The sequence below is a fragment of the Sebastes fasciatus genome, chromosome 8, assembly GCF_043250625.1.
Source record: "Sebastes fasciatus isolate fSebFas1 chromosome 8, fSebFas1.pri, whole genome shotgun sequence".
NCBI lineage: Eukaryota > Metazoa > Chordata > Actinopteri > Perciformes > Sebastidae > Sebastes > Sebastes fasciatus.
In genome coordinates this window covers 10,646,620-10,670,549 of record NC_133802.1, presented here as the reverse complement: position 1 = coordinate 10,670,549, position 23,930 = coordinate 10,646,620, and the positions used below count along the sequence as shown (strand labels likewise).

Sequence of the window (23,930 nt, the reverse complement as noted above, 5' to 3'; positions counted from 1 at the left end):
ATATCTGAAAATAGTCAAAAAGACACAACATATTAGACAAAATGACCATCATTCTTAAGTGCTGGAAAGTAACTAAGTACATTTACTGAAGAACAACTTTGAGGTACTTGTTTATGTTTATGTTTATTTATTTTTGCACAATTTAAGACTATACAACATAACAAAAAAAAAAAAAATGAATAATAGAAAGTGCAGGAAGAGGCAAAAAACCCACTGGGCTTATCTGAAGCCTCCACCTAGAGAAAAGATTAATATAAAGAAATAATACAGTAAATATATTAAAAAAAGACAAGTGTGTGTGTGTGCGTGCGTGCGTGTGTGTTTGTGTGTGTGTGTTGCGTGGAAGTGTATGGTTAGTGTTTGTGAGGAGGATATTGATTTAAATATCTATAAAGACTTCTGGGTAATTGTAACCAAACAACATTGTGAGTGGGAAAAAATAAAAAACATAAAAACAGATACATGGACAACATGGGGAAAAGAAATTACAAAACAGCAATTAAATGACCCTTTAAGCAACTTTTGAAACGTCTGGGGAGGGAGAGGAGAGTGCATGGCCTGAGGATGTGAGCAGGAGCTGGGGACGGGGACAGAGAGCCAGGCCGGGCAAAACAACCATCGACTAGAAAGTCCTCATGACAGTGAGTAGGGTCTCTGACCTCCCTCTAACTTCTCAGATGGATTTAGTGGCATGTCATCTTCCACCAACAATGTTTTACTTTAAAACGAGTGAATCTCTTGTTGTCTCTGTTGTTTGTTTCTGTCTCGGTTTCTGAGTCTCTCTGCCAACGTTGGTCTTGATTGGTGTTTGATGGAGGAGCAGCTATAAGGACATTGATGACTGATGGTTCATAGTGAGGGTTAAATGGAGCTCTGCAGCAGTGGAGGAGGTGAGGTACATATAACTTGTTTGACAGGAAGAGACAGCACAGTGTGAGCACAGCTGAGGTGAAAGAAAAAAGTAAATTCTCCAGATTCCAGCTGTTTAATGTGAAATTTTTTTTGACTTCTTTACTCCTCTATGACAGTAAGCTGAATATCTTTGAGTTGCGGACAAAACAAGACATTTGAGGACGTCGTCTTGAGCTTTGGGAAACACTGATTGACGTTGGCCGTCTAGCGTTCACCTCTACAGTGGGATCTCTCTTTGGTCTGCATGAGGTCGAAGGGAAAACATCTGACCTGACCAAGCCAAAACAATGACGCAGCCAAAATGTGGCTGTGTTGTGTTTGTGTGCTCCCACCCTCAATAAAGAGGCGGGGAACGGCGAACAAAGAGAAGCGAGGGGGCAGAGAGGGGTTGTTAAAACAGCCCACTTAACAAATTAGCAATTCTTCGCTGTGTGTGTGAGTGGATTTACGACTGAGCACTCCTTCCATTCTCAGTCAGATCATTTTAAAGATCAGTCTACGTAGTTACAATCGTTCTGATGAGGTTTGTGATTTCTTGAATTAGTCTTGATGTGCTTTTTAAAAAAATAAATAAAAATAAAAAAAACATTGAAGTTATTCAGTATTATAGACCAGTGTCTTTACAGTTTTTATTACTGCCTTTGAGACTTTTTCTTCTCTGCTGTTTGGAGCAAAATCTCAATGTACATTTGCTGCCCCCTAGAGGTCCATTAGTGAGCAGCAAGAACCAAAATAGTCCTTAAATTCTAGCTTTTATATCTCACAAAGGCCTACATAAGAACATGTAAACTCATTGGAAAATGTATTGAATGACCTATAAGTGCAGTACCACCTTTGTTGTCACTTTAATAACACAATATCAGACATACAGCAGTTAATACAGAGTTAGTCAGCAATAAAAAATAGAGCCATTTCTGTAAACCCTTTCACTGGCATTAAAGGACAATACTGACTAAATGGGCTTCAGATTCACAGGAAATGTCATGTGAAAGATTCCTCCTTAAAGCTTCAGTAGGCTGAATGTTTTTGGCATCATTTGGCAAAAATTCCATAATAACCTTTCAGCATATTGTAATTCAAGTTCTCTGAGAGAAAACTAGACTCCTGCACCTCCTCATGGCTGTTTTCAAGGCTTTAAAAAATCTAGCCCGTGACGGGAGACTTAGGGCAATCACAGGTCATTTCAGAGAGAGAGAGCGTTCCTATTGGCTGTTCATTAAACAGAGGCAGCTGTCAATCACTCGCAAACTCCGATCAAACTAGGAGGCGATGATCAAATATGAATCAATATTCTGTTACTGTAATGCCTATTTCTTGCCTCAAATGTTTTCAGAAACATCTTGTAGTGTACTGTTTAGCTGTCAAATGAGAAAGTGTGCTCCGGCTGGTGGGCGGTGCTTAGTATTTCCTGAACTGATCTCAACATGGCGGCCGGGTCACAAGCTTTCTCATTATTACACTATTAAGATGTTTCTGAAAACATTTGATGTGAGAAGTAGACATTAGTGATTGACGGCTGCTCAGGGACGGCAAGACTCCAGCTCGGCTCCGATTGGTTGTTTTCCTCCGGTCTGTGAAATCTTGCAGATGCCATAAGGAGCACCGGAGGCACGATTTTTTTCAGATTACCTGTCTCCTTCATTACTGTCACTATATAGTGACGGTTTTATAGAAATAGCTTTTTTCAATCACATTTGCTCCATTTCTACCCACTGCTGTTTTAACTCTGCCCTGTTCTTTACTTGAATGTTTGATGTAAGCAGAAACACCATGTAAAGTCTTGGCAGTGGGTGTTTTATCCAATAATACAACTGTCTGAATGAGAGACTATACTGCATACTGTGATAAACTGGTTAAATTACCATTGCCTGGTTGAAATCTACAAGGATCTGTGTCTATATGACTGTAAAACAAATAACAATATTGGTCTAAAACAGCATTTGGAAGCAAGAAAACCACAACGTCTGAGCAAAAGGTGTTTCTCCTTTAATATCCGGCAGGTTTTTGTTTTCACTTGCAGCTTTGGAATGCCAACTACACAAATAATAGACACAAAACGAGAGCTTTAAGTACAAAGTGTGATATTATTGTCCATGTGACAGAAACTCCTTCACAGCAAGAGTACGTACAGTAGAAGGTTTTGAGTCCAGCAACAGAAGGGCAGCCATCTCCTCCTGAATCTTGACATAAAAAAACTGTGCTGCTCAACCTCAGTTCTGTACATTCAAAGGCCAACCCTGACTGGTTTGGCGTGAGACACCAGTCAGGAAGGGTAAAGGGCAATAAACCGATGCTGTGTAGAAAATGTCATTGCTTCCCCGTTTGACTGGGTCTCGTCATCCCCTTGAAGACTCGCAGCTTTCCTGCACCAGGGAGATCAAAGTTGTAGTCTGTAGTGACATAGGGCATGTCTCCTTCAAAGCCAGGCTGAAACACAGACAAAAAGGTACCATCATGGTAAATATAAGCTTCATATGTAACTTTACATGCCAAAGCGAGGCGCATAATGTCGTTTTAAGTGTATTGTGTCTCCTGACCTGTGTTGTGAGGATGCAGGAAGGCAGCGATATCGCCCCCACGAGGAGACAGTTGACCTTACGAAGGATGGAGGGATCTACAGGCGTCAGCAAAAAGTACAGACCTCGCGCCATGTCGATACCTCGAACCACACCTGGAATGTATGTACACATTTGTATGTCAATACACACGAATTTTGACATTTCAATACATCAACCGAGAGCAATCACTTTAACCCTAATGTTCTGTTTGGGGTTTACTGGGGTTACCTCGGGCCCTGTTAAAACATACTAACATTGTTTTATCACTTTATGCCAAAGCGAGGTGAGAATTTATGAGAATGTGAACTGATATCCCCCACAGAAACTGTTTTGATTTTTGTTATTGGAGTTTGTTCATCAGAGGTCTAACAGGGAATACATATTGAATATGTATTTGTTCCCACATGGCCTATATAAACAAAAAACATGAAATATTTTGAGTAATTTCAATGCTTTATGGTCGTTTAAGTTATTCATCAAATGTGCTCAGTTTGTGGCAAAGGAAAAAGGTTACCACTTCACTATTTTCATACATGTGGACATAATGTCAGAAGAAAACTTTACAGGAAAAAATATAGGTTAATTTGATATTTTTACACATCTAGCAGAAATGTCTGTGGAAACCCAAATAATGATGAGGTGAAGCCAAAGTAAAAAAAAGCAACAACAAAAAACACAGTTAAGGGATCAAACTACATATTCATTTGAGTATTCATACAAAAGGCCAGAGAGGATACGTACCGAAGCCCACACATGGGCCGATGGGAGCCTGCGACAGCAGTACTGGGCCTCCCCTGCTTGTGACTTTCTCCGCCAGGCAGCAGAGTCCCACCAGACTGGCATTGGCAGCGTAAAACATGTGGCTGGGCTCCACATTGCAATGGATCACACCTAAAGCCACTGCTGTGTGGGGCACCTAGGGGCCAGAGGATTAGGTACTTTTTAACACAAGTTCAATTTACAGGTACTGGCAGGTGAAGTTTTTTAAAACTTTGGACAGAGGTAGCTATGTTTCCCTGCTTCCAGTAGACATGAGAGCCTCCATCTTTTCATCTAACACTCAGCAAGTAAAAGAAATAAGCATATTTCCCAAAATGCCAAACTTTCTTTAAATGCTGGGACTGGCAGATACAGAATATATGATTCAACATCACTTGTTGCAACATATCCTCATACAACGGTTATATAGGATATCTTACGAAAAGTTATTCCTAATTTTTCGTGCATTTTCCTACGAATGTCCCAACGTCAAATTCCGCTCCAGTCTTTTCAAAATAAACTTCAATCTTCACAGGAAATAAACTTGGTTAGGTTTAGGCAACAAAACTTATTTAGGTTTAGGAAAAGATCGTGGTTTGGGTTAAAATAACACCGGAATTGGCGTATCTTAGGTACGTAAGTTACGTGACAAATGTATCCACGCTGACTTTTGGTTTCAACGGGACACGAATGTCGGTCTACTGAACGAAAGTCTGGTGTTTTTGACCCACACATCCACCCCAACCTCCTCCCTACACGGCGATCGTCGTTCTTTATACTTCCTGGTTCACAATTACGTGGAATACATACAAATTGATTTTGTGGGATATATACGAAATACAGTGCATTACTTTTCTTAGGTATAGCTATGAACGGTGTGTGAGAACAGCCTGCTTGTTGTTGATGACGTCTTTCAGGGTGTCACTATTTCCTCTAAAACTCCTGTTTTTACTGTAAATATCTATCATATTTCATTGGAGAAGATTACGATGATGAATCAGAGAGGATTGCAAAAGACTTTTTTTTTTTTTACTGTACCACAAATTGCACAATTCAGACAAGTTTAAATTCTGGCAACAAAAAAACTGGGACTTCTATCGAGAAAACAAGTGCAGCATCATGACTGTTATGTACCTGATACGGGGTGAGGGTGTGTAGAGGTCTGATTGGTCCGGGATCAGAAGACTGCAGCTGACTCAGGTAGGCCAGCAGTGACAGCTCTCTGTGCTCATTAGTGCGCTGGTGTTTCCTGTCAAATACAATGCATCCACGGTAAATGATGTCATAATGAAAGCTTTTTCATGTTAATTCCAACATAGGCACACAGTGGTGTACTCACGCTGTTCCTTGGCGCCCCGCTGCTTGAAACTCTGATTGTACAATCATGTGAGTGTAACTTGTGGGGGGAGTGTGGCTCTCCGTGAACTCGTCCAGAGCCGTCTGGGCAGGTGGGTGCGTCTGGCAGCCGTGTGCCGTTCTCAGGAACTCTGGAGTGAGGGCGGGACACTGGATGATGCCGCTGTGACCGAGCTGGACGACGTGCGTGACGGGGAAAACGCGGATCATGTCCACTAGCAGCTGAAATCCAAATCCTGTGGAGAAGCCCCAATCAAGCACATGTTCAGACACCGTTTACAGTGAGTATATTTAAAGTTATTCATATTTTGTCAGAGAGGGTAGCCTGAACTGACCTTTGACCCAGCCCATGGTGTTGATTATGACGGGAGTCTCTCTGTTCTGGCAGCGTCTACGCCACAAGGATTTAAGGGATTCCAGGTAGCGTTCCAAGTCCGTCTCGCATGACGCATCACCATAGTAGATCATGTGCTCTGGTGTGCACTGATGTGTGAAAGGAGGACCTGAAAAATAACTCAACATCAGTCCACAAATCCCACATGGAAAAAACTGTTCAGATAAATGTTAAAAGAATAGTTCGATATTTTGGGAAATATGTTTATTCACATTTTTTGTCAAGAAGATTGATACCACTCTCATGTCTGTACGGTAAATATGAAGGATTTTGTTACGGTTGGTTAGAACCAGGCTACCATATGTACATGTACAAGGGATATATTTACATTAGGGCTGTCAAAGTTGACGCGATAATAAAGCGTAATTCGTTTTAACGCTAATTTCTTTAACGCAACTTGCAATTTCGGGAGTTGTAGCAGGCTCAATTTTAAAGCTAGACTGAAGAAACATAGCATCATATTAGTAAACCTAAGGAATCCATTGGTACCAACCATGTCTTACTAGCTTGTCGAAAAGGAGGCTAATAAACGCTCCAAACTTACGCTAAATTTTCATAGTCAAGCCAGCACACTGACAGCTGTTGTTGCCTGTTGGGCTTGAGTTTGCCATTTTATGACATATTTTTTATGCTAAATGCAGTACCTGTGAGGGTTTCTGGACAATATAGGTCATTGTTTTGTGCTGTTAATTAATTTCCAGTAATAAAGATATACATACATTTGCATAAAGCAGCATATTTGTCCACTCCCAAGTGTGTTAAATACTTAACAAATTTCCCTTTAAGGTACATTTTGAACAGATAAAAAATGTGACTAACTATGGACAATCATGAGCAAATGTTCTTGTTGCCCATATATTCACATATGTACACCTATAAGCTTTATGTGTTGTATACTGTTTTGTTTTCTCTGTGTTGAAAATGCAAAAAAAATTAAATAAAAATTCGATCTATTCAAAAAAAAAAAAAAAAGGCTAGCGCAAGGCTAGCTATTTCTCCTCGTTTCTTGGCAAGAAAGCAAATAAGCAAATTTCCCAAAATGTTGAACTATTCTTAATACACTTATTAATACCTACTAAAAGTATGCTGTGAACCATGTGTGTTAAATATAACATTTAAAGACCTCAGAGTAACAGGAGGATTCAAACTTACCCAGAAGTGGTTCTCTGACAGTCGATAAAGACAGGCAGCCAGCGGGGGTGAACTCTGTTTGACCGAGGTCACCTTCCAAATAATCTACACTAGTAGTGCTAGACACACACACACACACACACACACACACACACACACACACACACACACACACACACACACATATACACACATTTAGTTTTCTATCAAAAAACACTAGAACGTACTATCATCCTGTATCTGATACAGACTACTTTAATGTCTGAAAATGAACTGAGGTGACCTCTAGGAATATTAGGTCAATGTCCGCCCCGGGACTACAGATGAAAATTTGATTTTAGCTAGAGCTGGTACAATATAAGTATTGTGCATTTTCCCTGCTAAATAAACAATAAAATAAAATAAATGGATGCAGCAAATTGCAATTGAGTACAACAAACAAATAAAGAGACGGAATAACCAATGATATAGCACGCAGGGATCATAACAACACCAGATCATGATAAAAAGGATGCACTATGAATACAAATCTAGTATATAAGTATAAAACTATCACAAAATATCAGTATACATTTAATATATACAGATGAGAACTTACTGATTTAGTAACGTATTGATGAGGGTGCGGATGAACGTCGACTTGCCCACATTCTTGGAACCACAAACAAGGATGACTGCGATCCCATCCATGTCCCCTATGAATGAGCAGACGTGTCCAATAAATCACCAGAGCAGCATCACATGTGAGTGTGTCTGTACAGCCATGGAATACATAACATTGCTGCCATCTGTTAAAGTAATGTCTTTTTGTCATTCAGACGTAGGTGTCTGTTACATAAATGTTTTCTTATGGCTTTATTCGGACATGATAGGATGCTCATGGAAACAGCCACAATGCTTACGTGTGGTTGGCACCTGGTGCACAAAAGAGAGCGTTGTCTCTGATTGAGAACAGTGATGAGTTCAAAAGTTTAATAGGGGAGAGTTTTTTTAATGTTCTAATATTTTGTCATCAATCTCATCTTTTTTGGCGGCATTTTAAACCTTCATTTGATAGCGATAGTGGAGAGATAACAGGAAACAAAAGACAGAGATGCAACAAAGATCCTCGGTTGGATTAATAATAAATATATATAAAAATACATTTTGGCAAGGGAAAACTGGCATGGCCATTTGATAATCCCTTGACCTCTGACCTCAAGATATGTGAATGAAAACTCTGAGATGAACAGAGATATTAGAACAGATGTTGACAAACTGCATAATTTGCAGCTAAAAAAAGGTAATAACTCGCAATACTCAGCACATCGCAAAATGTTTAAAATCACAATAAGATTGTATCATGACGTAAGTGTTATGAAAATATCATATAATGGGGCCTCTGGTGACTCCCACCCCTATTACCTACCAAACTAGTAGTAGTAGGCAGTAGACAAGCATAAAGTGACAAGATGTTAAATTAGGACTCATTTAAATTCTAGTTGCTCACATGCTTTCTGAGAAATGTATCACAATGATCTTAATCAGGCGAACAACACACTTAATTTGTCTATGCATTTAAAGGAGAACATTGCCTTAATTAAGAATTCTAATATGTTATTTCCATGGCCTAGGAAAGTTCAGTCACTATCTGTGAACATGAGCTACTCTCTCTCAAAGCCAGAAACTAGAGAAGTAAGTCTCAAACTTGTGATGTCATAGGGTACAAAGTCTGGAGATGCTCCACAGACAATAAATGGGAGACTACACAGAATGTTTGTTTTCTTTTTTTATACCCAAATGATCTTCTTCTATTGTAGTGTTCTCAGTTGTGAAACAGAAAAAGTACCCATATACTCAGAACATTCCCCTGGGTGCTTTCAGTGTCATCTGTAACATCTTTTAACTTTTTTCATTGTTTATGGAGCAGTTCCACACTTAATACCCTATGACATCACACATTTGTGTTTTAGCACACTAGTTTTTAGATTTGGGAGAGAGTTGTTTGTTTACTAATATTTTGCACTGTATTAGACCATAGGAATAACATGTATGCATTTTCAAAATGGCAGTAGTTCCCCTTTAACCTTTTGCAGACATGAGACAGACGTGTAAAATTGCCGTAACATTTACGTAACGAGTTGCATGTCTAAAAAGGAGCTTACCTCTGCAGGCGCTGACAACCGTGTTAAGAGCATCTCTGTAGGTCTTTGACATTTTCAGGCCCTCGATGGCTGTGGCCAGGGGAATCATACCCAGACCATTGAGTGGTGTGTCGAGAACAGCTGACATGAGTTCGGTCTACAAGTGGAAAAGCTTCTGTTAGACATGTGCAAGATTGAGCTTTCAAAATGACCTAAACCTTAACCTATACATGAATTCTGCTCATGTTTTCATCATCTCCTGATTCCAGCTCTATTCCACATTCAGTGTAGTTTAACTTCTTGTGATTAGGTGAATATTGACAGTAGCTTAAACCTGCAGTAGGCAGAATCATTTTGACATCATTGGGTATAAATTCCATAATAACCCTTCAGCATATTGTAATTCAAGTGCTCTGAGAGAAAACTAGACTTCTGATCCTCCTCATGGCTCTCTGTTTGCAGATTTTAGAAAATCTAGCCCATGACGGGAGACTTTGGCCAATCACAGGTCATTTCAGAGAAAGTTTGCAGCTGGTGGGCGGTGCTTGGTATTTCCTCAACTGATCTCAACATGGCTGCCGGGTCACAAACTTTCTCATTTTACAGCTAAACAGTACACTACAAGATGATTCTGAAAACATTTTATGCAAGAAATAGGCATTACAGTAACAGAATATTGATTCATATTTGATCAGCGCTGCCTAGTTTGACCGTTTTATCGGAGTTCACGAGTGATTGACAGCTGCTCAGAGACGGGGGGGACCAGGGACTAATCATGTGCATTTCACGATAGGTTACGTCGCCGCTTGAACGGCTAGTTGAGTGGAGCAGCGCGTCCCATAGTGTCCTCACCAGACCTGGTGGACATGTACCGCTGGATTTAACATTATAGACATGACCACTGACTACTTGTGTAACAATTTAGCCACAAATTCACAGACTGACCCTACACGGTCCAGACATTTACTCGGTTTTGACCGAGTCTTGTTTTCAGATTACTTGTCTCATGCACTACTGTCAGGATATAGTGACCGTTTCATAAAAATAACTTTTTTTAATCATATTTGCTCCAATCTGCCTACTTCAGCTTAAATGTACAAATATCAGTCAACTCACCATCGGGGGGCTGAATAATTCACTGAGATCGGAGAAGCTTGACAGAAACCGTGTCAGAGGCGTCTCCATGGGCTCCAGTAGGATGATGGACGAGTTTGATGTAACTGTTTTTAGCAACTTCTTCCGTGATGCTGCAAAACGCACATTCAAAGGGTTTAAGGACAGAAAAACATAGTTCATATTCATATTGCAATCTTTTCCTAATACGCAGCCCAGTATTTTTTAACCAAATAACTCCTAAACACAAATATGCAAAAATTAATACACAATAATTACATCACTTTATTATAACATAGCAGCATAGCATGCTAATGTGTTTACCTCCTGGCAGATACTTTCGGAGGATGGGTGAAGCTTCCGTTTTGTCATCTCTGGAGTGATCAGAGCTTTCCAGAGCTCTAATGGTTAGTGGACAATGTGAGGCAGGGGAGAACAGTGGATATGACTGCTGGCCTTCTTCAATGGTGAACCCCATCACTTCTACCCGACCGTAGAGACAGGTCAAAAAGCACTTCCCACGGAAACACAGGGTCTGTGGGAGAGTAATGTAATGCTCGGTCAAATAAATGGCTTAAAAAAACAAAACACATCTCAATTGTTGCCAGACCAAAATATCCTGAAGCATACCTGATCCTTCTGCATGACAAGTACTGCATGGTTTTGTTGATCATTTCTCCCTGCACAGCAATGGAGGGACTCTCCCTCCAGTCTACCCGGACGTACATCTTCCATGGCACCGGAGGTCGCCACACCGTTCCCATGAATGGACTGGGAATACTCCTTCCAGTCCTGCGAGTCATTTGACTCGTCGTCCATTGTAAACGCTGTACTTCCATTCGCCTGAGTATGAGATTTCTTTAATCCAGACTGAGGAGTGTTTTTCTTTGAGTCAGAGACGGGCTTTGTCTTACTCTTCAATCTCTTGACGGTGGGCTTTTTCTTCACAGACGCCTTGTACTCCTTTGCCATCATGGCCACGACAGGACTCGAGTTGAGTTCTGAGGAAGTGATGGGAGGCCGGCACCGTTTGCCCCTAACATCCTTCCACTTCTGAGATTTAGCTTGGGCCTTAACCTGGGTGGGTTTATTCACCTTCATGATCCTGTAATTAACAATTATTCATGTGGGTGCTGATGAAAAACAAAAGGGGGGAGCCTGCGAAGAGAGAGGCAAGAAAATTAGCATCTGAAAGGACAGGTGTCACCCCAACGTTAACGCTGCGAACAAAGAATGGCAACAAATTATCATTCACTAATTAATTCAGCGATAACCAGTGCTGGAAGAAGTGCTCAGATCTTTTACTTAATAATAATAATACTGTATTTGTATAGCACCTTTCATACAAGAAATGCCGTCCAAAGTGCTTTACAATAAAAAAAAAAAAAATTGCATGCACTGAGAGCTTCATCTGAAAATAGACATAGAATTAACATAAAAACAGGGATAAAATGCTTAATTATTAATGGTAAATGAGATGGAAAATAAGACCCACTAGATAATAAAATAAAAAGATATAACAAAAAACAATGAAAATACAATACATAAAATGCATATCATAAGATGGAGTCAAAAATCAAGTACATTTTTATTATTTTTTATTTTAAATTATTTATAAATAAAAATATTTAGGTACTTCAGTAAAACTAACAAATACCACTGTGTAGAAATAGTCTGTTACAAGTACAAGCCCTGCATTCAAAATTGTACTTAAGCAAAAGTACAACAGTATAAGCACTTAAAAGTATCCAAAATAAAAGTACTCATTATGCAAAATGGCCAATTTCCGAATATCAAAATTGTGTATGCATTAATGTGTGTACATAGCTACTCCTGGGTAGTTTGTGAATTTACCATCGGGGATAAAAAGTCTTAACCTATAATGATACATCATCTTTTTTTTGTTGCTTATATATTATTTATTTATTATTATTTTTAATTTACTTATTTTTTCTGTTTTTTCTGGTCCTTTCCTTTCCTTTTTTTATTATTTCTTTTATTTTTTTTGTTTTGTATACGTTTCAATTATGTTGCTATCGGATTTAACTCATTTATATGTATAAATTTTATTGTTTATGAAATTAACTCTGCTTATTTAATGGTGCAGTAATATTGTTATGGGGATGGGGGGGGAGATATAATTTTTGTATACAATTATTTCTGTGATTTATTGGATTTTGTACAGAATACCAATAAAAAGACTTTGAGCAAAATAAATAAATAAATAAATGTAGTGGAGTAAAAAAAAAAAGTCTTATCTTAACCTATAATGATGCATCATCATTAGTTTGATAGTTATATTATGTACTATTATTCTGAATCTGAAAACTAGGTGGTAACTATTATTCAATAAATGTTATTAAATAAATGTAGTTTTAAACTGCTGACCCCATATTACATATAATTCACAACTTTTTTTAATTTAGTTTTATTATTATTATTTTTAAGTTACTTGTTTTTTCTGGGTTTTTTAGTTCTTTCCTTTCTTTAATTTGTTTTTATTATTTTGTTTTGTATATGTTTCATTTATGTTGCTATCGGATTGAATTCATTTATATGTATAAATGTAATTGTTTATGAAATTAATTCTCCTTATTTAATGGTGTAGTAATATTGTTATAGGGATGGATATAATTATAACATATATCATATAATTTGTTTATACAATTATTTCTGTGATTTATTGGATTTTGTACAAAATATCAATAAAAAAAATAAAAATTGTAGTGAAGTACAAAGTAGCATAAAATGTAAATATTCAAGAAGAAGTACCTCAAAACTGTACAGTACTTGAGTAACGTTAGAAGTAACGTTAAATGTAACGTTACCTTAACTAAGGACAGTAACTGTCTTTATTATAACACATTAGCCAGAGCTAGCCTGATTTAGCAGGAAGCAGCTGAAAGCTAAGCTAACCATGCTAAGACAGAAAAAGACCTATACCCATAACATTATACTTCTTATGATGTATCCTTCTGTCTTCTTATAGAGTAATTAATAAACAGATACACGACTAAAGAAGAAGATCAATCAGACAACAATGAATGTTAAACTTTACCTGACAGCTATGCTAACTGCTAGCTCATGTTGTTGCATTCAGAGTTAAACTTACCCCCCGCTTTGTGAACAAAACACCGCAGAACTGTAGAGATGATTCCTGTTTATGTTATTAACTGGGACACGTTTATAACCTGGTTAAAGTGAAACCGAGGAGCTGTGCTTCTGCGGTGCTAACACGCTAGCTCGCTAACATGTGTGAGGAGCCAGCACCTCTCACCGTCTGGATGGTCGACTATAGTTTAACCCGGAGTTTTATTATTTACCTTTATGCCATTAAGCAAAACTATTACACTTTAGTTAATCTACTCACACACAAGTAAACATGAACAAAACGTAATATAGCTACCAATAATCATTACATGTGTGGCTATTTGTATTGTTGCTGGTGTTGCATGTGGATGTTTTAATAAATGGACAACAAACATTTTTCCCGGAGTTCAGTCGCATAGACGGCGTCACATCCTCTTCCTTTTGCAGTTTTAGGGGCCTGCAAGAAACGAAAACAAGGTACATGTAGCGGCTTTTCTACGTTTTCAACCTGTTTAGAGTGCATCCGAATTAGGTGCAGCTTCTCAACATTATAAGCGATAAATAATCCGTTTTCATCAGGTGCAGATGTGGGTCTCAGATGTGTACCATGCTAAGGGAGCGTCTTAAAATATGTGCTACGAAATAAACGTCGAGGTGCGCAGGTAGCTAGGGGTGTGCAATCATTTTATTTTAAGCAGTGTCAACAGCAGCAATATGCGTAATATACTAGAAATATTTAAATTTAATAATCAATATATTTAATGTGGCTATGAGCTAACATTGACACAAATGTAATTCAGTGAGCTTAATTTGTAAGAAGTGGATAACTTAAACTGATGCAAGTGATTATCAAGCTCTCTTAAATATTCAACACTTATTCAAAATGTTATTAACAATAATGTTAATGTTTTATGTTCTTTTCAAATTAACTCTATACAAGTACAAGTATTTGCAACCATATAGATGTGTAATTATCAGAATTATTGTTACTTGTCATACTATGGGCCTTACCATTAAGTTGTTTATATTGTTGGCATTGTATTTAGGATTTGCACCTTATTGATATTTGAACTAGAAATGTTTTAATTTAATAATCAATATATTTAATGTAGCTATGAGCTGAACATTGACACAAATGTAATTCAGTTAAGCTTAATTTGTAAGAAGTGGAAACCTTAAACTGATGCAAGTGATATCAAGCTCTCTTAAATATTCAACAACAATGTTATTAATAATTATGTTTATGCTATGTTTTATGTTCTTTTCAAATTAACTCTATACAAGTACAAGTATATGCAACCATATAGATGTGAAATTATCAGAATTATTGTTACTTCTCATTCTATGGCCCTTACCATTAAGTTGTTTATATTTTTGGCATTGTATGTATTTAGGATTTGCACCTTATTGATATTTGATATGTTATATTTTATATTTGCGCTCTATATAGGCTATTTGCACTTTTTCCTACTTTGTACTGCAACTGCTGCACTTCAATTTCCCTCAGGGTAAATAAAGTTATCTCTTAATTTACTTTATATTATGTTGGACATACATGTACAATAAATGGGAATCTGGTTTCCACTGGCATCTCAGTGTGCTTAAATTCAAAAGTACAGATTATTTTCAGTATTGATTAATCTTGTTTTTTCTGACCATCAGTCCAATACCCAAAGATATTCCGTTCTTTATCATATAAGACAAATAACAGCTACAAATCCTCACATTTGAAAAGCTGAAACCAGCATTTTTCTTGCCATTTTGGCTTCAGAAAAGGATTTAAACAATTATTTGATTATCAAAATAGTTGTTCTGTTAGTTCTGATGATAGACTAATCAATTATTTGACTAATTGTTTCAGCTCTAAGAGGATACACATACAGCTACAGCAAGGACACAGAGATAAGCAGACATAACATGCAACTATTATATACAGGCAAGTACGTGAAAAATAGATAGATACATATACATTCTTCATACAGACAGACAGAAAATTAATCTGAAACTATTTTGATAATTGTTAATCGCTTCAGTTGTTTCTTTCGATCAAAAATACGAAACATTTAAAAAAAAAAAAATCTTCTCAGATGTGAGCATTTGCTACTTATCTTTGACATATATGTGGTAGTAAAAGTAACATCTATGTGGTAGTAAGAGGAACATCATTGGGTTTGAACTGATAGCAAGATAAAACAAGGAATTTGAAGATGTCCACTTGGGCGCTGGGAAATTATGGTTTTTCACTATTTTCTAAATTTAATCTAATCTGTTACTGTAAGATGTGTATTTATGTATATATACATCTAAAGTGTAATGTCCATGTGTCTTACGCAGCAGCAGACTACAGTGAAACCAGAGGGATGCCTGCAGCAGAGAGCAGCCATGCACAGCGAGTCCTGTCCTCTCTGAACCAGCAGAGGGCGGTAGGGAGGTTTTGTGATGCAGTGTTGAATGTGGGAGGTGGGGTGGTCTACTTGGCCCATCGCAACATCCTCGCCTGTTTCAGTGAGATGTTCCAACAGTCCAACATGCCCGCTGCACCGTGCATGGAGTTCTGCCTGCAGGAGTGCCCCAACGACGGCCTGGAGCTGCTCCTGAACTTCGTCTACACCGGGGAGCTGAAGCTGGATCCTGGCAACCTGGAGAAGGTGCAGCATGCAGCGGCCAGCCTGTGTGTGACAGAGGCGCTCACACTCTGTCAGCAGTTCAAGGAAGCTTCTGTGGATCCTGTCAAGCCTGTCAAGCGCAAAAGAGGCAGACCTAGAAAGTCTGCATCAGATACGACCCCTCACTGTTTGGTCAAAGAAGAGGAGTTGCTTACAATCACAAAAGATGAGTCCAGCTTTGATACTGCCATAGCCGATTGTAGCATGGCCACCACTACCACCACCACCACCACCACCACCCGCTCTGGTCGTGTAGTGAAGGGCCCCAGGCGACTGGTGACTGATGAGAGCCCCATTACTGATATTACAGCTCCTGAAAAAGCCGGCAAGAAGGCTCCACTCATTCCCACGGAGACAGAAAGTGTGGACGTTGCTGTGGAGAACGAAAACCCAGATGAGCCAACTGGTGAATCTGAGGTAGAATACATGAGTATTACAGTTATCGGACATTTGCTACTACATGTAACTGCAAGCAATCAAAGATCATTTTAAAGTAGGGGTAGGCAGAATATTTTTGGCATCATTGGGCGAAAATTCCATAATAACCTTTCAGCATATTGTAATTCAAGTGTTCTGAGAGAAAACTAGACTTCTGCACCTCCTCATGGCTCTGTTTTCAGGCTTTAAAAAAAATCTAGTCCGTGACGGGAGACTGGCCAATCACAGGTCATTTCAGAGAGAGAGAACGTTCTTATTGGCTGTTCATTCAACGGAGGCAGCTGTCAATCACTTGCAAACTCTGATCAAACGGTCAAACTAGGTAGCGCTGATCAAATATGAATTAATATTCTGTTACTGTAATGCCTATTTCTCCCCTCAAACGCTTTCTGAAACATCTTGTAGTGTACCGTTTAGCTGTAAAATGAGAAAGTTTGCTGCGGCTGGTGGGCGGTGCTTAGTATCTCATTTTACAGCTAAACAGGCTGCAAGGCTCCAGATCAGCTCTGATTGGTTGTTTTCCTCCGGTCTGTGAAATCCTGCAGATGCCGTTAGGAGCACCGGAGGACACACAGGCACATGATTTCTTTTTCAAATGACCTGTCTCTGTTACTGTCATGATATAGTGACCGTTTTATAAAAATAACTTAATTTTTAATAATATTTGCTCCAATCTTGCCTACTGCTGCTTTAAAGATGAACATGGTGTTTATCATTATGACACTTGTTTTGTGCTATTTGCAGATGCCTGACTTGCAGATTTACATAAATGACAATGGTGTCAGCCAGGTAGTGGGGGAAGAAGAAGATGAAGAAGAAGATGTGGGGGGTTTTGGGGAGATCACTGAAGACACAGATGAAGAATACGTGCCCGTTGAAGAGCCCGGTTCCTCAGCCCCGTCCACGGCACGGAAGCGCAAGAGTAAAACAGAGAAAAGCGAGAACGGCGAGGCTGCCAAAGAAGACTCCAAGAAGGACTCTGTGCAGTGTCCCACCTGTGACAAATCCTTCAAGAGCAAATACTACCTCAAAGTCCACAACAGGTATACGACTTCAGTATTTTTTTTTTTACTGTTTGAAACGAATAGCCACCAATATGTCTTTTTCCCCGTAGGCGGCATACAGGGGAGAGGCCCTTTGGTTGCCTTAAATGTGGAAAGAGGTACTTCAGGAAGGAGAATCTTTTGCTGCATGAGATCAGAGACTGTGCCAAAGTACAAGTGAGCATCTCTAAATCAAAAAGTCTTCAGTATCAAGTAAGATCCTAGAGAGTGTAACATCAGTGTTTGTGTTCAAATTACAGACGTACACCTGCGTTACATGCTCCTCGACATTTAACGGAAAAGAGGAGCTACGTTTGCACGTCGTGTCCCACACAGGAAATATGCCTCACAAGGTGCAGCCTCATAAACACACAACAAACATAGCATCATTATATCTGGGATGCACCGATACCGATATCGGATAACTGACTGGGTGATAATGGGGCCGATCTATTCAATTCAATTCTATGTTTATATACTATATACATTATATACTGGAATTTGAATTCTTGTTTAAGTTTTGACCAATTTGTTGCTGCATTAAAAAAGTTTACACTTGAATTGTTATTCCTGTTCATTTTGAAGATTTTTTTGCATTTATTATGATTTATAATTCAGTAAATTTGTATCTATTTATCCATTTTTTACATTTTGTTTTAAGTTAAGAAAGCAATGTTTAAGTCAAGCCTGATGTTGCCTTACACATAAAAGAATGATCCAAGTCACTTCCACACAGTGAAGCATACAGCTGATAAATTAATAAACACTGGTATCGGATCGGTACTCGGTATCGGCCGATACCCAAAGCCCAGGTATCGCTATCGGGACTGAAAAAGTCAGATCGGTGCATCCCTAGATTATATGAGATGTAAAATGAGTTCTAAACAATATCTTCATTGACATGGAGTCATTTTTTTCAGTGTTCAACATGTCCTGAGCAGTTTATGCACAAGAAAAACTTGACAATTCACATGATGAAGGTCCACGGTTATCCCAAACCACATGCAGTAAGTTGTCTTGACTGTCCTTCAATGAGAGTTTGACTTACTGGTGATGTTCCTACAGTTAATAGTGACTTTATGGTTTGAATTGTGTTGCAAAGTTGCACAGTTGTCTTTATATTTTCATTAAAAGCCACTTTTGGATCTTAGTATAAATATAAGCCTGTGGTATTCATTCTGTTAAAACAATGTTGTACTTTTTAGTGTCCGCAGTGCCCCAAAACCTTCTTAACTCGGACGGAGCTGCGTGTGCACGAAGCCGCCAAACATCGAGGCGAAAAGCCGTTTGTGTGCGAGGAGTGTGGCCATCGAGCCTCGAGTCGAAACGGCCTGCAGATGCATATCAAAGCCATTCACAGGTAGTAAAACAAGTTTTCTTTGTCTGGTTTGATCAGACTATAGCAGTGATTCTCAAAGTGGGGTATAGGGACCCCCCAGGGGTCCGTGGCACTCTCTCAGGGGGTCCGTGGAATAATTAGCTGTAAATTATAAAACTCTGCTGTATCAGTAAAAAGTACATATCTACAGATGGGGACCATTTGCACCAATAAAACAAGCAATGTGTCCATTACTCGCACCCACGTTAGCTTTGGGCCAATAGAAACTCATGAATCAATTCTTGCTGCTGCTTAGCTTAGCCTATTAGCCAGCTAGCTAGCGGACCAGTATGGAGAAATATTTGATTCAGTCTGTATCGTCAAGTGACGCTAAGCCCAAACTAGCTAAATTGAGAAAATTGAACGACGGTTATATCAAGCGACTGCAACGGGAGACCAAAATGCGTCATGTGTCTTCAGGTGCTGGCGAACAAAGCCATGAAGCCGGCCAAGCAAAAGCCACATTTGATTAGCTACAAAGCACGTGGAAAATCAGGGCAAAACAAAGTGGGATTAACGTGATTTAAATTAAAATGTGTTTCTGTTTATCACTATGAAACAGGTCTGAAGTATTTAGGTTGAAAAGTTTTAGAATACAAATAGTTCCAATGATATCTAAGAGTATAAATGATAGTAAGATGAATCTGTGTTACGATTAAGAGGAGGTCCTTGGAAAATGTTCTCCCCTTTAAGGCGTCCCTGGCCCCAAAAAGTTTGCGAACCCCTGGACTAGAGGGACCTAACATCTCTAGAAAACATTTCATTTAAATAACATGAATATCTCTAAATTTGGAGATCAGTTTTCTTAGAAACTGTGATAGCATTTGTGCAGATTGTCTCTGAGTCTTCGTCTCTGTTTTCCTTTTGCTTTACAGAAATGAGCGCCCTTTTGTATGTAACCTATGTGGTCACGCATTCTCCCAGAAGAACAACCTAAACATGCATCTGCGTATACACAGTGGTGAAAGGCCGTACCAATGTCATCTCTGTGGCAAAACCTTCAGGACGCAAGGTAATGGCCTTCCTCCCCGGTCTGCTGCCGTCTTCATCACTGTGAATACAACCATGTTGAATAGATCAGAGATTCTCACACTGACACACAGCTCACGGAGGCAATTATTTAACCCAAATGCTGCAATTTCAGTCAAAAATAGCACTCACACTCAGTCGAATCAGAACACACAGACATGATAGACACATTTTTAGATTCAGGATGACTTACAGGATCATTATCCCCGATGTCCATCGTGAATAAACATCCAGAAATCCGCCTAGGAAACAGAAAACAAGATGCTCCTGATAACCCCAGAGCTTGCCTGAGAATCATCTTGTTTTACGTTTTCTTCAGTGTCAAAGTAATCCACTGGTAGTTGTCTATACACCCATGGGTACATTGCAAACAAAAATAGCTAATAACTGATTCGGCATACTTTTAATGGTGCTAATTTGCCAAAAGCGATACAAAAATTTGCTAAAATAAGACAGGACTGAAGTTGTAGCCTACTGTGTAACTCACTCAATCCCAGGAACATTATACTTCCTGTTTACATCCCCCCACAGCATTACAGGAATTGTAGTTCCAACATTTAGAACGTGATTATTCTACAAATACAAGTCAAATTGTAATTAGAGTGACAAAAGCCATCCATTAGCAAATTTTTTTGTGTTGCAGTCGATATATTTTTTGACTCAGAAAGTCTCAGAATGGGAGAGGGAACTGTGTCGGACTTTAAAAAAAAACCCTGGGTTAGATTAATAGATTCATTAATAGATAAATCCAAACACTCTTGTATTAATCATTGTGTTTTTAATACCAGCCAGTCTAGATAAACACCACCGGACACACACCGGCGAGCGGCCGTTCAGCTGTGACGTTTGTGAGCAACGCTTCACGGAGAAAGGCGCCCTCGTCCGCCACAAGGCCAGCAAGCACGAGGAGGGCCGTCCACACTGTTGTCACATATGTGGCAAAACCTTCAAAGGTAACATATACCGTCCTGATTATGTGATGAGCACGGAGGCAAGGACTCACTGATGTGATTCTTCTTGTGGTTTTCACCAGCGAGGGAGCAACTTCGCGTTCACCTGCGGCGCCATAAGGGCATGAGGAAGTTTGAGTGTATCGACTGCGGCTACAAGTTCACTCGACAGGTAGGCTCACAAGCAACAATTATTTACACTGTCTGTTTCTGGATTGATGGATATAGCTCTATAAAATATCAGAAAACATATAGCAGAGGATGGTTTCGATCCATCGACCTCTGGGTTATGGGCCCAGCACGCTTCCGCTGCGCCACTCTGCTACACACCTCAGATGGGACTCGAACCCACAATCCCTGGCTTAGGAGGCCAGTGCCTTATCCATTAGGCCACTGAGGCTGCTACACCTGATGTGGGTAGCCACTGTGCACAGTCAGCGTTCAGTGGTATTCACACTGGAATCCTTTTTATGGGCAGGGATGGTAGCCTTTGTGTGAAGTTAAATCAGGGAATGTGCCTGAATGGGTTTAGTGGCTTTAGTGTGATGTTGTTCATTGTGTCCCAACACTGCAGAATAAGTCAATACAATGTCAACTAAGTTTCCCAAAGCTGATATGTCTTGTTTTGGCCAAAACCCAAAGATATTCAGTTTATTATCATAGAAGATGAAGAAAAACAGTAAATATTCCAATTTGAGAATCTCAAACCTGATTTTTTTGTGGGGCATTTTGGTTAAATGACATGACCGTTGCAAAAATAAATGTATAATGTCTATCTGGATAAGAGAAGATCCCCCCTACTCATTAACAATAAGTAAACAAAGTGCAAACACTGCATAATAACATCATACTTATTTGAATAATTATTCTAATCATTTTATTTATTTATAGTTTAGTTTTTTGTCTTCTATTGACCCCCCCCTTTTCTTCCCTTTTGTATTATATTAATTTTAATTATGTATTCAGCCATTTTCCTAGTTAAACCATGGGGATCTGTTGAAGACATTTAATTTGTAATTCCTATTTATTTAATATAATTATTCTTATGTTACCGTTTCTTTTAAGTTTGTCTGTTTTACTTTCTAACCAAAATATAAACTTCAAAAGAAAAATAATGTTCAAAATGGCTTGTTTTGTACACCCAAAGTCCAAAACCCCAAAATAATTAAATTCAGTTCACAAAAGACAAAGAAAAGCAATCATATTTGAGAAGTTGAAACTAAGGGGTGTTTGGCTTCTTCTAAAAATGACTATTATTTATATTAGATGATTAATTTTTGGTCAATCGATTAATTGACAAATGTTGACCCTCACATCTCTACATGCTTCCTCTTCCAGGCCCACTTGAGACGACACATTCAAATCCACAAACGCACTGAGAACTACAACCCCCGGCAGAGAAAGCTAAGAAACGTGATAGTGCAGGAAGTGGACGGAAGTCCTGGTGAGAACGAAGCGACAAAAGAAGTGGAAGACTCGCTGATCGCAGAGGAGACGGATTATGTCCCGGAGACCGCTGACATCCAGGAGTCCACGAACCCTGAGCCTGACTCTGGGACGGGCCTCAGCTCTGGCTGCATAGTGAGGGTGGTGATGGAGGAGGTGGTGTCCAACCAGAACCTGGGACACGTCGCGGCGGCGGAGAGTTTCTCTGTGCCAGAAGTCCTGCAGCAATCACAGCTGGGCACTGAGGCGTATGACGAGGCCACGATGGATATGGAGGGAATGGTTGAGGATCTATCAGAGAGTAAAACACCTGAGAACTGAAAGACCAGAGACTGTGCAACCCACTCCGAGATGAAATGAGAAGGACCTCAGTGTGATTTAAGGACATTTGACCTTACAGATCCAAAGATGAAACTGCAAAATAGTTCGCTACTGAGTTTCTAGACGAGAGAAGAGCATCAAGTCATTCTCATGCTTTTAGTAGTTAACAGCAAATGAACTGCATGCTTGTGAAGGCTGCATGAATATCTTTTGGCTTGTTTTATTACAGCGTGGACACACTGGGAATATCAGGAGCGCGTGGCGGTTACGTTACCTGTTGTTTTTTATTTCGGCGTCCGTGTTAACAGGTTAGAGCAGCCACACTGCCCGAGTGAGATGCGCGTCTCCTCTAGAGAATAGAGGGCTCGCCTATTTTTGACGCGAGCTGCGCTCTTCTCACAGCAACAACAGACAGTGAAGGTGATCTATTGACTGTATATTGACATCATACCAGCAAGACTTTACTACAGTTTCGATGTCTCTATCTGTAGAATATGTTACAGAGATGAAAAAAAAGTAAAGACTTATTTTAATAACAACACTTCCTGCTTTCATTTCAAAATAAAAGCCCTCAAGTGTTTTTTTCTATGGACAGAATTCCTTCATTTGTTAACACAAGGCTTTTATTCCGACATATGTGCCGGACAGTGCTGTAGAACATGAAGTGACTTGGAGAGCTCCATGAATGAATATAGTACGGAGTTTTAATTTTGGATTATTACTATTATTTACAAATTACCACACGTTTCTGAACCTTTCTCGGTCTAAAATAAATATAAATTATATTTATAATGAAATGAAATGGCCATTAAAAGGCAAACTCTATGTAGAAAGAAAGAGCTGACAGCAGCAGCAGCAGAAGAAACGCAGCAGAAACGCAGCTGGTGTGAACGCCCGACGCGTGTTTCATGCAGGCACCACGCGACGCAGCCGCCACGCAATCCTGACGTTCCTGGTGTGTCCCAAGGCTTAAGCCTCCTTTTATCAATGTGCCTACTGCATCTTGACTCTGAAAACCAGTAATAAATTATCCTCAGTGGGGCTCAGTTTTGTTACTGAAGATGCTAAAGGAAAATCTTTATTGTCACCTACTGGCCCAGTGAACGGTTGGAGTCGTTTTGCGTTCTAGTGTGGACGGAGATATTTTGTAAAACAAAGGTCGTGTGGACACAATTTTTGTTTTCTTTTAAACGGAGGGGAAAAATATCCATATATGTGTAGAC

General features: G+C 39.3%; 2 protein-coding genes and 1 non-coding gene across 4 annotated transcripts; 1 reads left to right on the top strand and 2 right to left on the bottom strand.

The window, feature by feature from the left end:
- Positions 1-2,877: 2,877 nt before the first annotated feature.
- Positions 2,878-13,630, bottom strand: nol9 (nucleolar protein 9). The gene is made up of 13 exons (XM_074643311.1): positions 13,459-13,630; positions 10,977-11,504; positions 10,671-10,881; positions 10,350-10,480; positions 9,255-9,390; positions 7,709-7,805; positions 7,132-7,229; positions 5,921-6,088; positions 5,569-5,821; positions 5,364-5,478; positions 4,212-4,386; positions 3,450-3,583; positions 2,878-3,339 (listed from the first exon to the last, which is right to left on the bottom strand). The coding sequence occupies exons 2-13, from the start codon at positions 11,445-11,447 to the stop codon at positions 3,220-3,222; spliced, it is 2,109 nt and encodes a 702-aa protein (XP_074499412.1). The 5' UTR covers positions 11,448-11,504; positions 13,459-13,630; the 3' UTR covers positions 2,878-3,219.
- Positions 13,631-13,885: 255 nt separating this feature from the next.
- zbtb48 (zinc finger and BTB domain containing 48) lies at positions 13,886-23,748 on the top strand. 2 transcript variants are annotated; one of them, XM_074643308.1, is made up of 11 exons: positions 13,886-13,919; positions 15,771-16,519; positions 17,285-17,583; positions 17,655-17,760; positions 17,844-17,936; positions 18,504-18,590; positions 18,789-18,943; positions 19,837-19,973; positions 20,779-20,943; positions 21,024-21,112; positions 22,279-23,748. In XM_074643308.1, exons 2-11 carry the CDS (start codon positions 15,797-15,799, stop codon positions 22,705-22,707), a joined length of 2,283 nt encoding a protein of 760 aa, XP_074499409.1. In that variant the 5' UTR covers positions 13,886-13,919; positions 15,771-15,796; the 3' UTR covers positions 22,708-23,748. The 2 variants fall into 2 exon arrangements, with proteins under 2 accessions (XP_074499409.1, XP_074499410.1); XM_074643309.1 differs by lacking the exon at positions 18,504-18,590.
- Positions 21,268-21,340, bottom strand: trnar-ccu (transfer RNA arginine (anticodon CCU)). The gene has a single exon. It is a non-coding gene; the product is annotated as a tRNA-Arg (tRNA).
- Positions 23,749-23,930: the final 182 nt, after the last annotated feature.